Source organism: Lampris incognitus, chromosome 1, assembly GCF_029633865.1.
Source record: "Lampris incognitus isolate fLamInc1 chromosome 1, fLamInc1.hap2, whole genome shotgun sequence".
Taxonomy (NCBI): domain Eukaryota; kingdom Metazoa; phylum Chordata; class Actinopteri; order Lampriformes; family Lampridae; genus Lampris; species Lampris incognitus.
In genome coordinates this window covers 143,682,027-143,699,140 of record NC_079211.1, presented here as the reverse complement: position 1 = coordinate 143,699,140, position 17,114 = coordinate 143,682,027, and the positions used below count along the sequence as shown (strand labels likewise).

The following is a 17,114-nucleotide window of genomic DNA, read 5'->3' as shown; positions in this document are numbered from 1 at the left end:
CCAATATTTAATGAGCTAGAGGCAGTGGTAGTAGCACTGGTAGTAGCGGCTCACTGGTCTCTGAGAATGTCCCCATCCTGGTTGGGATAGAAGGCCAGTTTGAAGATGCGGTTCATAACGCTGCGCTCAATGGCCATCTGGGCATCCTGCAGCTGGTCCTCACTAGCATACTGCCAGATGGCATCACGGGCCATGGCACCATACAAGTAGCGCAGGAAATCCTCAACTGCTGCTGTCTTGTCGTCAGCTGCTGTGCACCCCTGGAATGCTGGGTTGAAGCAGAGAGACAACTTAAAGTATACAGGACAAGCAGCTTATCTTTCACAAGAATTGAAGGTTGTTAATAAACACACAAATGATTGGTGGATGATGAAAAGTGTCTCTGTAAATAGGAAGCTGGCAGCTTAGGGCCAATGAGGAATAATGATCAAATATAAGTTTGTGTAGCATGGTTGCAACAAGATGCAGTTTGAGGAAATACCCTTGATGAACTCCAGCATCTTAGACTCCATGTGCTCAAGAAGGAGCCTAACACAAACGGTGGTGAAGTAGCGGTTAGCCACCTCCTTGTCCCTCAGTACCCTCTGGAGGAGCCTTTCTAGATGGGCCTGTGATGTCTGCAGCCCCTGGCGACACCTAGTAAGATAGGCTATATATGGTGCCCGCTTTCTAAAATTGACAGAAAAAAACATACATTAGTATTTCAAAATACCGTTACATTATGGGCAGCATCATTCTGAGAATGATGAGAATGAGCACTGAAAAGTTAAAACCAAAATCTCTGAAGGCATGCAGAGCAGGTCTGATGTGCTTTGAGTGACTCTTTTCTCTCCGGTACCCAACCCCATCCCCACCCTGCAGTTACCTGTAATCCTCAGCAATGGCAGCCAGCAGCTTCCTGCAGGTGCGCGCATCAAAGCGGCCGACGCATCGCGTGGTCTCCTGGATCTGGGCCATCTGGTTCTTATCCTGAAGGTTGATGGCTTCCGCTAGCTGGACCTTCAGGAAGCAGACGATCTCATTGTCTGGGTAGGGGCACAGGAGGGAGACGGCATTAGACACACTCCTTGCTTCTCACAAAGGAGAGGCTGGTTGCTGTAATCTGATCAGCCTGCCGCCTCAACATGGGGATATGACTGATGGCCACAGAGATGAGGCCTTATGGATTTGCCGTTAACCATTTCAAAGGATGTTAAGTCTCTAATCTGCCTGGCATCGTCCTTCTTCAGGATGTGAACAGAGACTCTCAAAGCAAAAATACAGAAGCGTCTACAAAAAGTGAGATGATCAGTCTCCAGTGGCTATATATTATAAACTATTGCAGATTAAATTCAGGAAAAACATATGATGTTGGACCTGAATGATGATGAAACAGGGCACTGACTACCTTCAGGGTCTGTGTGATCAGGCAGCCCATTGCGTGTGGTTGCAGGTGCCATGATGGGCAATGCCACCGAGTCTGCAGAGCATAAGACCATTCGTAACTTCTTCTTGGCATCACTGAAAGAACAAAAACAATAAATTCAAAACTAATTTCAGAGATAAAGCTATGACGTTACATTAAAATGACACTTCCTTTTTATAACACTTAACGTGTTGAGGGAAGGAAAAATGGGAAAGATGCTAATGTGGGTTTTAAAAGTTGAATATGCTTGACTTTTTTTTTGGTCATGTGAAAGTCTGACCTGAAAGAGAACTTGGAGTCATGTGGCTGTGCCGACTGGCTGGCTGAGTCCGGCAAGTCATCTGTGGAAATGTTTTGCAGAGCATCATCTCTGGGAGAGTCATGCACACTTTCCTCCACACACAGATCTGTCAACACACACAGATCCTCTCTCAGATTTCAGTAACGCCAGCCTGTATATGACATGAATACATCTCACCGACGTTTACATGCACGTCCACAGAAAACCGACCTCCTGCGGCATCGTAGGCTGCTGCAGCCGTGGCTCCGTCACTGGGGCTGGTCCTTTTGATGTTTCTGTATTTGTCAAGGATATCTTCTGCTGCCTGAGTCTGAGAGCTCTGTCTGGGCATTGGGTCATCTGACAAACATACCAACACATAAGAATCAAACCCACCACAGTGCACATTCATTTTGCCCCTGAACCTATAAAACGAGGTTCAGCGCAAAAAATAAATAAATAAATAAATAAATAAATAAATAAATAAATAAATAAAGCTCATTAAAAAATAAAAAACAACAAATGAATTCAGGGCAGACCTTGTGAGACACGTTCATTAGTCATATCATCTTTCTCCTGTTTGTCCCTTTTCCGGAATGCCGCTATCGGAGCTATGGAGGAGAGGGAGGGAGCAGGTGAGATTATGTTCACTGTCATTGACTGAAAGACTGACCAGGAGTCTTCTCTTGACAGCCCATATTGAGAGTTTTTTTTTCTTTTTTTTCTTTTCGTTATATCTTAGGTACCTGCTCATGGGCTTTATAGGGACTAACAATTTTGATGAGGGATGCATGGTGTCATACCACTTAAAAAAAGTCTAGTGCAGTACTGTACTGAAAAAGAAAGCAGATAAATGCTGGAATGGTGAACATAACCATTGGCTGACAGCAGAATATCACTAAGGCCCACTGTAATGTCTGATAAACGGCTAAGAATAAGATCTAAATCAGTAACTGAGAACAATCCTAGTAACACCAAGGTGCTAGCAGGACAGTTGTCTGAGTTCTCTTTGGGACAGACAGTTTTTGGCAACTGACGGATCATTACACACAGAAGAACAAATGGGGAGGGAGCATCTACGTTGATATTCTACCTGATCCACACAGCAGAATGGTTACTACATTTCGTAAAAAGAAAGACAGGTGGGCTGCCAAAACGAATGCATGAATGAAGAGTGTGGGGATGTCAGCTCATGGTGCACCATGTCACATCACAGCTCTATCCATCACAAAGGTCCACATCTACAAAGCGGAATGGCACGAAGCCACAGGCTCCAGCGGCTTAAGGCTAGCTCAGCGGCGACAATGCAGCGGTATTACCTGGGACTTCGCCCTCGGCCGTCCAATACAGCACTGTGAGGAACATAACAGACAGGATTGGCCTTTCACACACAGACTGCGGCTCAGCGGGACAACTGCCTACGCATCACCGTGTAGCGTGGAAGGGCAAATACAGTGGATGTGGCAGGAGTTGGTGGTTTAAAGCTCCGCGGCTCTCTTGCTTTTTCACGTGCATGCACATCTCCATTTTATGAATACCAGTTTAATGTTTACTTGAGGACCATCATTATCTCAAAGAGTAATAAGCAGTCATCTCATGTGCGCACAGCTCATTATTTCCCAGACAGATGTAAGAGAGATGGTTGCAGAGTTGAACTGCAACAAGAGATGTGTCATCTATCAGCACTGATGACAGAGAGGTCTATCTAATGACCATTAGCCGCTGGCTGACAGCACTGCTGGGAGGGCTACAGCCATACCATCTACAAAGCTAAAGCCCCTCCGATGACTGATTAGCTTTGAAAAGTCTAAATAAATCTGCAGCTAGTGAAACGTGAGCAAAAAGGGACTGGACACGTCTCGGGAGAAGCTTTCAACAACAAGAAACATCATTTTCCAACTGAAACATCAGCAGCGGCGTGGAGAACATGGATCATCATTCTGTTTCCCATATTATGAATTGTTTCTGCTCTGCTCTTTAAACTGCGATATTTCCCGTCACAGATGTGATTAAGGGAACTTTTTTTAAGGAGGAGAAAATAACTTACAGAAAAGTAACTGTTCAATCCAACATAATTCATATCTATAAATCTGAAACGATCTGCAGCATAGGAGGAGGACATGTTTAAAATGACCGACTGATATCGTTCCCTACCTTTGGGAATGGCAGACACAAAGCGTTTCTTCCACCATGGTCTGTTGCGATCAGACTTCTCATCATCACTGTCTTTTCTCTCTTCAACCTGTGGATAAAGATGACCAAGGTATCATTTAAACCAGCAACTTATTACATACGTTTGTCAAACAGACCTAGCATAGCTTCAGTGACAAATCATTTGATTAAGCGGGGTCTGTGTGGGCTTAGCTAACACAGCACTGGCAAAACACATAACTGCCTTTGACGTGAACAAGCAGCGCAGCTGTAGTTAGTTACCTCTCCTTTCAGGGAGTCTTTGCTGGGTGATGAGGATGGCCCCAAGGTGAAAGCTCCGGCAGGGTCACGGTCCTCAACTGCCATGCGCCGATTGAGGCCAGGGTCACTTGTGGGTCGGCGGCCTGGGCACACAATGTCGGAGCTGCGACTGCGCACCAACCTGTCGGGGTAGGAGTGGCGCTGCTTGTTGTGCTCCAGCTCAGCCTGGGTGAGGCAGTGTGCAGTGAACAGGGAGTGGCGGGGCTCCTGGCCCAGGGCACAGGCCTCGGGGATTGGAGGGTCAGGTGGAGGGTGAGCAGGCCTTGTATAGTGCACTTTAGGCCTCACTATGGTTCCAGTGGAAGAGCCTGAGGCAGGAAAAAAAAGAAGGTATTGAGCTTTAAGTTTCTAGATAAGGGGTTGAACAGATTTATCAAAGTTGAATAAATTGTGACAGTGACTAATGTCAAGATATTATGTGGTTCCTGAGCACTCCCTAAACCTGGTGGGTTTCACATAACATTAAGAAGTAATTTACACTGTAGGTGTAGGGAGTAAACTGTTGATGCATGGTTTAAAAAAAAGACTTAGAAAGCGGAGGAGATTGCTAGAGAGGGCTGTTGGTGGGAGATGAGCCTGAGGTGTAGGTAAGGCCACCTGTTCCAAGGGTAGAGACTCTACTGAAAAGCTTGCAATGGCAACCTCGTGCCATGAGCACAGTGGGACAAGGGGACCGTGCCAAAGAGCCCGGGGTGAGGTCTCTCAACCCGTCATCCCCTCACCTTGCAACAGACTGATAGTCCTGCCGCCACCATGGCTCTCTCTCAAGCCATTTCCATTCACAGTTACACTTTAGTCCTACCATTTACAAAACCTACAGAAGCAAGAAAAAAGAACGCAAAGAAAAACATGGGATGATAACCAGGCCGGCAGAGTGACATTCCTAAAAATTAACCATGTACTAATAATGTGCCCAGTAATTGGGCTAAGATTTGAATGAGGGGCACAGACGCTCTTTTGGTTCATTTCTCAGAGTTCAAGCTGTTCTGTGAGCCCACAACATTAGGCCTGGTTTTAATGACGCTCATTCCGAGCTCTGATTGGCTCCTAAGCATTCTGGGGGCACAAATTACCTTCGCCGGAGGAGAGCGGATCGAACATAGCCAGTAAGGAGTCCACCTGCGAGGGTGGAGATGTCAGATGGTGCGCTCCTGTAACAATACCAGAGAATAAGCACATTATAAGGTTTTAAGACTTTTAACACTGACACACAAATACACATGACCATCACTGAAAAAATGTGTGTGATGTTGGTACAAAAGAAAGCATTTAAGTTTTTCAACTTGACCTTTTTTTATGACAAACATCTTATTTCCCCTGACAGAGAAACCCAAGTAGCACTACAACTTTTAAACAAACTATTACAATTGTTTGGCACAGTCAGCAGGTGAAATGTTGAAGTGTATGGGGGTTGGTGGCAGCTGTAGAAGTGACAGGGATTGATGGCTCTGGCTGCTGCTGATTTGACCAGGTAGACAGTGGAGTGATGGTTTAGCTAGCCTAGCGGGGAGGTGACATTTCCTCTCTCTCTCCTACCGTGGCCTGCCTCCTCTCCATCTGGACTGGTCACAGAGTCCTTCCCTCCAAAGTCTGAGCTGCACTCTGACCGCAGGTCCTCGATCTTGTTGGGGATGTCTTCTGAGGTTGCACTGATACCTGTGGAACAAAATAATATTCACACACGTTTGTGCTGACGTTTAGGACAAAAGCAACTCAGGATCACCTCTGCAGTGAGAAGCTTCAGATTTGATGAAGAGGGCCTGTGTGTTTTCTGTGCACACTCTAAGTGCAGTGCCAGAGAATGTGAAAAGTCAAGAGTATGCAGAATGGTCTCTTTCACAGGGGAGCCCACTGGGACCTCTAAATTGGCAGCGTGAGTTCCCCTGGGTTCAGGGAGCGGTACAGATAAGAGTGATAATCGAATGCTGACCATCCATCGCACGAATCCTCTGGGATGTCTTCCTGTGAGCTGAGCCATGGGCGTCACCGCTGGCTTCTTAATCTGGGATACTACTTCATGCATGTCAACAGAGGCAGCCTCAACTGAGCCCCCAGCAAAGACAACCAGCATTAACCCCTATGTCCTCACAAAGTACTCTTACTGACCTGAATGCCCTGGTTAACTAACACTTCCAGCAATATGACTGCATTACACAAAAATAGAAAGAGTGAGAGGAACAGTTTTAGTCACTCTGTCAAAAATGAACAATGTAAGAGTTATAATACTTCAACTTTTCATTTACAAAAGGTCAAAAGAGGGCTGAGAGGGTAAAAGGAATTAAATCAAAAATAAAAACTGGAAAAAACACGTCACATGGTCAGACATTATAGGTAGATTTCTACCTGAGACGACGCTGAGGCCTGGAGTACTGGGCCTGGAGCTGACCTCTCTGACCTCTGTGTCATCAGACGTGCTGCCGACTCCTGAACAGCTCTCCAGTTCCTGCAGGCGCTCCTCCTGCTTCAGGTCTGGGGCTTCTGAGAACAAGCAAAAACAAATAAACAAAAACATACACCGTAATTATCTAAACCACTAAAGGCGATAGTGCACGTTTGTCTCACTTTAGTTTAAAGAAAATACCGAACCGATGAGTTACATCGACCCTGCTCGTGGCAGTTTGTTACAAATGACGGGCATTCCCTTGATCCCTCCCTCTCTGAAAAAAATTATGTGGTAGCCAAGAGGAGTGCATATGCATGAAATCAAACAAAACATACATTATCATGTCCTATAACTGCCAAATGAAACCATAAAACCTAGTACGGCCAATTCTTTGGCCACCCAGTGGAGCTGTTGGGTCGAACCCGGAGGCTCCATCCTAACAGCGGCACTCATTTGCATGCTCGTTAGTAATAATGCGGTCGTGAAGTGCTCTTCAGAGTGTAGTTTTCTGCTGCCTAGCCATGAAACAAGCACTCGACTCCGGGCGAGCATCAGACAGTGCTATTGCAGAGCAGAACAGGGGCAGCAAACGGAACAAAAAGCAATCAAGACACTCATGCATGTCATTCAGACACTGCACATATTGAAATGGTGTAATACTTCAATTAACATAAGGCCAAGGCTTTTCCAAGAAACACTTAACGCTGTTAATGAAGCACTCTAGTAATTTTCACAAAACATTGATTTTCATATGGGGGTTGAGCACATAATCTTACATTAATAAAAGCTTTGAATTTAAGCATGTTCATTTAGCTTTTGAACACATAGGGTAGACACTTTCAACAGTTTATCAGATATTTATTCTATTCCATCAGCCTTCACACGAGGGAGGACATAACTGATATAACTGGACCACCAAAGGAACTCTCTAGAAAGTCTGCACAGCAAAACCATAAATAACAAAACCGGTGTCAGAGCAATGTGGCATGAAGTATAGCTATTTGAGAGTCTTGCCAGATTAAAGGGGTCGACACCATGTAAACTGACTGAGGACAGCTGCTGTCCTTGTGCGTTTCCTCCCCACTGCTCCACCACAGGTGCACACACACCTGGAAGTCTCTCTAGAGACACCCTAAGATGCCTTTTACTAGCACACACAGATCTGCCTTGAAAGACAGGCATGTGCACACAAACATGATGACAGATGCATGCATGCATTTTTTGGTATGAAATGCAGTGGCTACACCTGGTGCTCTACACTGCCGACTGAATACTGGCAGATGTGCACACACAGAGATGGGACCATCATGGAGATGTAGCGCATAAATCGAGACAATTACCAAGACAACGGCATGATTGCAAGCTATCTGCAATAAAGCAGACATGCTACCTCAAGCTATGAGAGTTAAAACTGGGGGAGGAAGCTAAATCTCCCCCAACTATTTGCAATGGGGAGCCCACCTGAGTCACTTGGCAGGACCTCCACACTCCACGCCTCACTGGTGGTCTCTGAGATGGTGGATCCATATGGGTCAAGCAGTACAGAACCAGAGCCAGGCAGACACAGCAGGCTGCCTAACATGTTCTCCACAGCTGCACCTGAGCAAACCAGAAAGAGACAGAGTTAATCATTCATTTATTTTCCTTTTTCTAATGATGTTAGAATTGACCTCTGTCTTGGTTTCCTCTCCATTTCTTCATCCTTGAGTTAAACACTCAGTGGTTGCGGCCTTGGATCTAATAAAACATGTTCAAAAATACAAATTGTGTCTGACTCTGGCTGGTGAGTCCAAACAAAGGCTCAAGACTTGAACCCTTTCACACTACAGGATAATTTGCACAGACCCTTGGGCACACCTCTGATCTACCCTAACTAGCCCAGAATAAAGATGACTATCAAAATGGTACAGTCACACTAACAAATGACGCAAAGTTCATATCTAGCGTAGAGACCTATTACACACAAGAAACTTTACAATCTGTGGGAAAGTGGCAAAAAAAAAAAAGAAGAAAAAAGGATCACCTCCTGATGTACGTCCAAGGCTTGCTTGAACACACCTTTCTACCACCCTTAGCGAACTACATTCATTAGTGGTATATATATATATATATATATATATATATATACACTACCGTTCAAAAGTTTGGGATCACATTGAAATGTCCATATTTTTGAAGGAAAAGCACTGTACTTTTCAATGAAGATAACTTTAAACTAGTCTTAACTTTAAAGAAATACACTCTATACATTGCTAATGTGATAAATGACTATTCTAGCTGCAAATGTCTGGTTTTTGGTGCAATATCTACATAGGTGTATAGAGGCCCATTTCAAGCAACTATCACTCCAGTGTTCTAATGGTACAATGTGTTTGCTCATTGGCTCAGAAGGCTAATTGATGATTAGAAAACCCTTGTGCAATCATGTTCACACATCTGAAAACAGTTTAGCTCGTTACAGAAGCTACAAAACTGACCTTCCTTTGAGCAGATTGAGTTTCTGGAGCATCACATTTGTGGGGTCAATTAAACGCTCAAAATGGCCAGAAAAAGAGAACTTTCATCTGAAACTCGACAGTCTATTCTTGTTCTTAGAAATGAAGGCTATTCCATGCGAGAAATTGCTAAGAAATAGAAGATTTCCTACACCGGTGTGTACTACTCCCTTCAGAGGACAGCACAAACAGGCTCTAACCAGAGTAGAAAAAGAAGTGGGAGGCCGCGTTGCACAACTGAGCAAGAAGATAAGTACATTAGAGTCTCTAGTTTGAGAAACAGACGCCTCACAGGTCCCCAACTGGCATCTTCATTAAATAGTACCCGCAAAACACCAGTGTCAACATCTACAGTGAAGAGGCGGCTGCGGGATTCTGGGCTTCAGGGCAGAGTGGCAAAGAAAAAGCGATATCGGAGACTGACCAATAAAAGAAAAAGATTAAGATGGGCAAAAGAACACAGACATTGGACAGAGGAAGACTGGAAAAAAGTGTTGTGGACGGATGAATCCAAGTTTGAGGTGTTTGGATCACAAAGAAGAACGTTTGTGAGATGCAGAACAAATGAAAAGATGCTGGAAGAATGCCTGACGCCATCTGTTAAGCATGGTGGAGGTAATGTGATGGTCTGGGGTTGCTTTGGTGCTGGTAAGGTGGGAGATTTGTACAGGGTAAAAGGGATTCTGAATAAGGAAGGCTATCACTCCATTTTGCAACGCCATGCCATACCCAGTGGACAGCGCTTGATTGGAGCCAATTTCATCCTACAACAGGACAATGACCCTAAACACACCTCCAAATTGTGCAAGAACTATTTAGAGCAGAAGCAGGCAGCTGGTATTCTATCGGTAATGGAGTGGCCAGTGCAGTCACCAGATCTGAACCCCATTGAGCTGTTGTGGGAGCAGCTTGACCGTATGGTACGCAAGAAGTGCCCATCCAACCAATCCAACTTGTGGGAGCTGCTTCTGGAAGCGTGGGGTGCAATTTCTCCAGATTACCTCAACAAATTAACAGCTAGAATGCCAAAGGTCTGCAATGCTGTAATTGCTGCAAATGGAGGATTCTTTGACGAAAGCAAAGTTTGATGTAAAAAAAATCTTATTTAAAATACAAATCATTATTTCTAACCTTGTCAATGTCTTGACTCTATTTTCTATTCATTTCACAACATATGGTGGTGAATAAGTGTGACTTTTCATGGAAAACACAAAATTGTTTGGGTGATCCCAAACTTTTGAACGGTAGTGTATATATATATATATATATATATATATATATATGTGTGTGTGTATGTATGTATATAAAGCAAGAGTGTATGTTTGTATGTTTGCTTAAAACTCCAGAAATACTCATTGTAGAACAAAAAGAAAGGTATATTTAGAATCAGCACTTTCCAAGGATTGCACAGTTCGAAAAATATTTCAAAAACCAAGTAAAAAATTTGATTTATCTGCGAAAGAGGAATTCCAACGATGCTTTGTGGAGACTTCTAGCAAATCCTTCCAGTGGTCAAGGGAGGCACTGCACCTAACATTGTCAATGCTAGCCTGAAGGCACGCAACGTGGTTTACCCTGAGGCGCTTGAGCACTGAGCAATTAATACACACATTGGCAAAGAAGCTTGATGAATAGATTGAAAATTATGACATCTGATAATTTTCGCTAATAACATTCGTTTATCACGTTAAATCATAAATTATCATATATGTCATCATCGATTATATCGTAAAGATCAGATCGTGTTGGTTGTTTTGAATTCAATTCAATTCAATTTATTGTCATTAAAAACAATGTGCAGGCACATGTTAAAAATGAAATGAGTTTTGGTGAGAACATTTTCCCTGGGCAACGCCAGGTACTTCTCCTAGTAGTTATATATGGCTATTCATTCAAAAGTGCTTGCTCTATCAATTTAACACCCTTGATTTTGCCACTTTGTTCACACTTAAAAGACAGTGTTAACAGACCTGAGACATGTCATGTATTACTGACTGTGAGCTTTTTCACTGACTGTTGAAGAAACAGGGTTTTGTAGACAATGAGCTTTGCATACGGAGACACAGAGTGAGTTGGGGAGCTGGAGATCGCAAGCATTTCATGCCGAGACCCACAGGCACATATACTACTGTGCCAAAGGTCAGAGGTTAATGGTAATATCTCACCCCACCCCGGCCCTCTAGGGCCATGACTTTGAGCTGTTGATTAAACCAGGCATTACTCACAACCAAATTACCCCTTTGCCCACCCTCCCACAAAGTCCTCGGCACGATGTCCCTCCATCTCCATTTGGGAAACTGCGGGTTAACAAGGCGGAAGAATGCGGAGGTGGGGAAAAGAGCGCTAGCAGGTGTGAGTGAGAGTATGGCGCCCCGAGTTGAAGATCAGAACGCGACCTGTGGTAGCCGCGCCCCCTGGTACGTCACGCTTCCACTTCATGGCACACAGACACACACACACACACACACACACCATGAGCATGCATGCATGCCAACTCCCACACAACAGTGTGTGAGGATGCCGGCGGGGGCAGGGCTCTTGTTGGCGGTGAGAGAGCTCTACCCTGCTGTCCGTGTTTACAGTCTTCAAGGTAGGGGCGCAGAGCACTTGTCTTTCAGGTGGATGATTAAATGAGTGGCACAACAAGAAGTGAAACAATTAGAATTTCTGCCTCATTATCATGGTAATCTTATCAGTGGGATAATGAGGTATTAATGGATATTTAATGTGCATCTCATAACCCAATCCCTTGGAGAAAACACATAAGGAAATCGCTGTAAATTCACTTAATGATGGAAAAGTCCCCCAACGCCATATTCGGAAGAATGAAAAATGGAGGATGCAAATGAGAAGGAACCAAGGTCAATAAGACTGCAGGGACTGAGTGAATGTCAGAGAAAGAGAGCGAGAGAGAAAAGAGTGAGACAGAGTAAGTGAGCAACCAGGAAAGGAGGGGAGGCATGCAAAGAGAGACTGGTGTAGAATAGATCAGAAGATGGGGTTCTTCATAACATGAGGAATTGGCTGCGCTGTCTAACATGAGGAATTCCCATCAGGTCATCTACAGCAGTGATAGCAACAGCACATCAAGCCCTAACACAAAATAAATAAATAAATAAATAAAGAGCATTCAGGTTAATTTCATGCCTCTGCATGCATTATTAGATAGTATTCAAAATTATTTCAATGAAGATTTGGGGGCCTTCTGAACTTCCAGTACACATACAGTTGATATTCCATATCAGTATAGAGCGACGCTCATCTCTGTCAAACATCTAGAGTTTGTGCGATTTCTTTGAAGAGAACATCCACCCATCCATCCATTATCCAAGCTGCTTATCCCAAATGGGGGTCGCGGGATGCTGGAGCCTATCCCAGATTGGGCGGCAGGCGTGGAGACACCGTGGACAGGCCGCCAGGCCAGGAAGAGAACATGTCCCTGGTTAACTTACCTCATTAAAAAAAAAAAAAAAATGTTTTCAGGGTTTACGGTGACAGCTGAAATACTGCATACAAATTCCAACCATGGGAATAGTTCCTAGTTCCTGCCAGAAGCTTTAACAGCACAAAATCCAATACAGCAATGTATATCAGTATATTTAGCAGTACAGTACACATTTTGTTAAAGAACAAGATCACATACGCCAAATTGTGAATCTGAAGGAAAATTCTAAGGTGAGAAAAAACAGGTACAAAACAGCTTTTTCACTGCTGCTTTGCAGTGCAGTAAAGTTGCGAAGAATGACTTAAAATGTTGAAGGTTTTTGAAATCGCAGTAGAATTTGATGGTAGCACTGATTTGAAAGGCAGAAATTCTGGGGAAAACACTCAAGTCATTAATGGCTGCTACGGTGGCTTGGATAATGGGTGGATGGATGGATCTTTTTGCACAGCAACAAAAGCACCATCGCCTGACAAAAACAGTTGCTGGGTTAGTACAAAGATACAGCTAACCGGCAAGCCAATGAGCTTAATCAAAATGTGAGCAAATGCACGCTACGGCATGCACAGCTACGGTAGAAGGCATTATGGTCATCTACAATAGTTCTCCTCTAGTTAATCCATACAGTTGCATCATAGCAGGGATGTGCTGGGCTGACAGGTTGTTCTCATATCTACTGTACTTCTTTTTTTTTTTACACTCAGAATGAGTGACTGTAAAAACATCACTTTTCCGAACATTACTCATTTGTAGGCTAGGCGTGTTTTTTTTCAATCACCCAACATGTGTAGAAAATGGTTAGTTCAATTCTACAACCACAAACACATGCACCTTACATACCCTTCATCACTCAAATCGTCCAGATCTCAACATTAAACATGATCCATCCGTTATCCAAACCGCTTATCCTACGTAGGGTCACGAGAAGCTGGAGCCTATCCCTGCAGTCATTGAGTGGCAGGTGGGGAGACACCCTGGACTGGCTGCCAGTCCATCACAGGGCCGACACACACACACACACACACACACACACACACACGCACATTCAAACCTAGGGACAATTTAGCATTGCTGATTCACCTGACCTACTTGTCTTTGGACTGTGGGAGGAAACCGGCGCACCCGGAGGAAACCCACACAGACATGGGGAGAACATGCAAACTCCACACAGAGGACGATCTGGGATGACCCCAAAGGTTGGACTACCCCGGGGCTCGAACCCAGGACCTTCTTGCTGTGAGGCGACCGCGCTAACCACTGCGCCAATGTGCCGCCCACTAAACATGATGTAGGGAGAACTGAGTCGATAGTTTTAGAGGAAACAATTTTACAGATAACTAGATTTCTTAGTGGCAAAAATATTGGGGCAGTGGAAGTAAAATGCTATTCTTCCTCAATTAAATTTTTAATCAAAAAAATTATTACCAGTTATGAGTCAATGGGAGAGTCATCTTGTTAAAGTTCAAGTAATGGAACACATTATTCAGAGTACTCAAATTACCAGAAAAAAAGGTTGCATAACATTTACAGTGCCTTGCGGAAGTATTCAACCCCCCTGACAGTCGTCACTCATTTCTGGATTATAAAAGATACTCACATCTGTTCCTGAACAATATTATTTTTGTGAACCCATAAGCTCTAACAGCATGTTCCCAAAGCCAAAATAAGTTGTGTTTTGCTGACTCTTTTTTTTTTAAACAAATTAAAAACTAAAATATAGTGCTTGCATAAGTATCCAACCCCCCACATATCAATACTTTGTAGAGTACCCTTTTGCTGCAATAACAACCATGATTCTCTTGGGGTACGTATGTACAAGCTTTGCACATTCTTCTGGAGCAATTTCTGCCTATTCTTCTTGGCAGAATTTGTACAGGCCTTGCAGGTTGGTGGGAAGGCATCTCTGGACTGCGATTTTCAGTCTGTGCCACAGATTTTTAATGGGGCTGAGGTCAGGACATTCACCGGTTCGTTGCTGAGCCATGCCATTGTTGCTTTAGCCTTGTGTTTAGGATCATTGTCCAGCTGGAAGGTGAACCTTCTCCCAAGCTTTAGTTTTATGGCAGACTGCAACAGGTTTTCTTCCAATATTTCCCTCTATTTAGCTCCATCCATTCTTCCCTCAATTTGAACAAGGTTCCCAGTGCCTGGAGATGAAAACCAACCCCACAGCATTATGCCGTCACTGCTGCCGCCACTGACATGCTTCATTGTGGGGGGGGGGGTGTTTATTTAGGGCATGAGCAGTGTTAGGTTTGCACCACACAAAAGGCTTTGAGTTTTGGCCAAAAAGCTCAACTTTCGTCTCATCTGACCACAAAAACTTTATCCACAGCCTAACTGGGTCTCACTCATGCTTGGTAGCAAACTCCCAAGGTTTGAGCAACACCTTCTTTCTTGCCACCCTCCCATACAGGCCATATTTACGGAGAGCCTGTGATATGGTTGACTCATGCACATTAACTCTAGTTTCAGCCACTGACCTGTGCAGCTCCTTCAGAGTGAGCGCAGGATCATCTGTGGCTTTCCTCACCAGTCCGAGTCTTGCTCAGACACGTAGCTTTGAGGGACGGCCTGTCCTGCAAAGCGTCTGGGTGGTGTGATGCAGCTTCCACTGTCTGACAATGGACCCAACAGTGTTCCATGGGACATCCAAACACTTGGATATTGTTTTGTATGCCTTCCCCACCTTCTGCATTTTAATCACTTTGTCTCTTACTTCAGTATTATGCTCCTTTGTCTTCACTTTCTGATGGAGTTCCCGCCCAGCTAATAAACTTCACACAGAGTGCTTTTCATACCCATAAACCAGACCGTTACTTTAATATCTTACAGCCGCACACAAATTATGTCCAACTGTGTTAACCTGAGTTTGTTTTAGGAATGATTTGTCATTTGTGTAAACTTGGAGCTTTTAGTGGACAAGGGGTTGAATACTTATGCAAGCACTATATTTTAGTTTTTAATTTATTTTAAAAGAAGTCAGCGAAACATAACTTATTTTGGCTTTGGGAACATGCTTATGGGTACACAAAAATAATATTGTTCAGGAACAGATGTGTGAGTATCTTTTATAATCCAGAAATTAGTGATGACTGTCAAGGGGGTTGAATACTTTTGCAAGGCACTGTACATACACAGAGCAAAGTTCAAGTCCATCAGTCCATCAGCATAACCATCCTCCTATGAGAAACTCTTCCAAATCAAAACTGCATCCCCCACATCTCAACATATCTCAAAAGAACTCAAACTGAAGGATGGTGAGGGCCTTATTTCTTCAGTACTTTGTTCCTGTGGGGGAACACATGGATTTCTTTATGCCCAACACAATGCCAAGCCTTGAATTAGTGTGCCAGGCAAAAACTGAACACAAACCATGACAGAATATTAAGATAGCCCACCCTCTTTGTCTGCTTGTTTTTTTTATTCCTTTCTCCTGCAGGAGCCAGAACAAAGCTGGGCTGGTCTTCAGAGTAAAGTGACTGTACCCGGAAGTGTTCACCGTACGAAGATCGCCATGTTGCTGTTCAATACAGCTTCTCTCTCTCTCATGCTTGTTTGCCTGTAGTATGGCCACATTAATTTGGTATTCATGCAACATCTCCAAACTTCACCTCTCCCCATCCGTTCATATGTTTAGCCCGTTTGGTAGTTATTTAAATTAGTCAAGTTAAGTGAGTCAAGATTATTGTTTAGCTTCTCCGTTTGTATGGTTTCTCTCATTTGTTGCCAGTCTGAGCCATCTGGTAACAGTATCTACAGTAAACATTTGTAGAACTAATTTGAAAAAGATGAGGAAAAAAAAGAATCCTCAACGACTGGTTACGCTGAAGATGGATTTCTAAATACATACACTTGGTGCAAAATGCATCAATTTAAATTTCTCTTTGACCTATATTAACATGTAGACAAATAAGAGTCACATTTAAATGTTTACTTGCGCTAGCACGTGTTAGTTATAATCTTTGAAAGCAACAATAATAATTGCCCAGATATGTGCCACTTACTTATGTGTACTTATGGACACACTTACAAGGCAGTTCAAATTGTAGCAGACGAGCAAAAGGAAGGACGCCACACATTTGACTGATTCCTATTTTTTCCAATCTTAGAGAAACACACACACACACACCCTCAACGCATGAGAACACAAACTCCTGTGCTGCTATGACACGATATCAAAACAAGGCGATTGCAGCCCAGCTTCTTTGTCATTGTGGTTGTGATCTTTTTTTCGAGTAGACAGTATAGAGGCACTCATGTTATTGCCAATGTTCCTCCAACCAATCCTCCATCTCTGTGCCCCAGTATATTGCACTTCATCTTTTGCGTCAGTTCCGCCTCCCTCCTGGCACGCCTTCTCCCACTTCCTGTATTTTATTTTCCTTTTGCCTCTTCTCTCCCACCCTGTTGTCATTGCCCATTGATGAACTTTGTTCCAATTTATGTATTTGAACCACTCACACTACAGGGGTAGGTAAACACTTCAAACATGTTTGAGTTTTACGATGCAAATCTTGACACTGCCATCCGGATTTGGGAGCCAAGATGTTAAGAGTCTTTAAACCTCATACACTATAAGATAATTGTTGACCATTGCGACCGCCCCAGATCGGCATGAACTTGGCCCAGTCTTG

At 43.7% G+C, this 17,114-nt stretch overlaps 1 protein-coding gene across 2 annotated transcripts in view; it reads right to left on the bottom strand.

Moving 5' to 3' along the window:
* Positions 1-17,114, bottom strand: part of gapvd1 (GTPase activating protein and VPS9 domains 1) — a 48,478-nt gene that overhangs the window by 3,245 nt on the left and 28,119 nt on the right. For both annotated transcript variants that reach the window (XM_056288453.1, XM_056288408.1), the window contains exons 12-24: positions 8,002-8,139; positions 6,501-6,635; positions 5,694-5,813; positions 5,231-5,308; positions 4,119-4,465; positions 3,840-3,927; positions 2,225-2,296; positions 1,917-2,045; positions 1,686-1,812; positions 1,388-1,500; positions 866-1,025; positions 482-669; positions 55-268 (exon numbers count right to left, since the gene is read on the bottom strand). In XM_056288453.1, the coding sequence (XP_056144428.1) occupies positions 55-268; positions 482-669; positions 866-1,025; positions 1,388-1,500; positions 1,686-1,812; positions 1,917-2,045; positions 2,225-2,296; positions 3,840-3,927; positions 4,119-4,465; positions 5,231-5,308; positions 5,694-5,813; positions 6,501-6,635; positions 8,002-8,139 (1,909 nt within the window). The remainder of the gene's footprint in view (positions 1-54; positions 269-481; positions 670-865; positions 1,026-1,387; positions 1,501-1,685; positions 1,813-1,916; positions 2,046-2,224; positions 2,297-3,839; positions 3,928-4,118; positions 4,466-5,230; positions 5,309-5,693; positions 5,814-6,500; positions 6,636-8,001; positions 8,140-17,114) is intronic.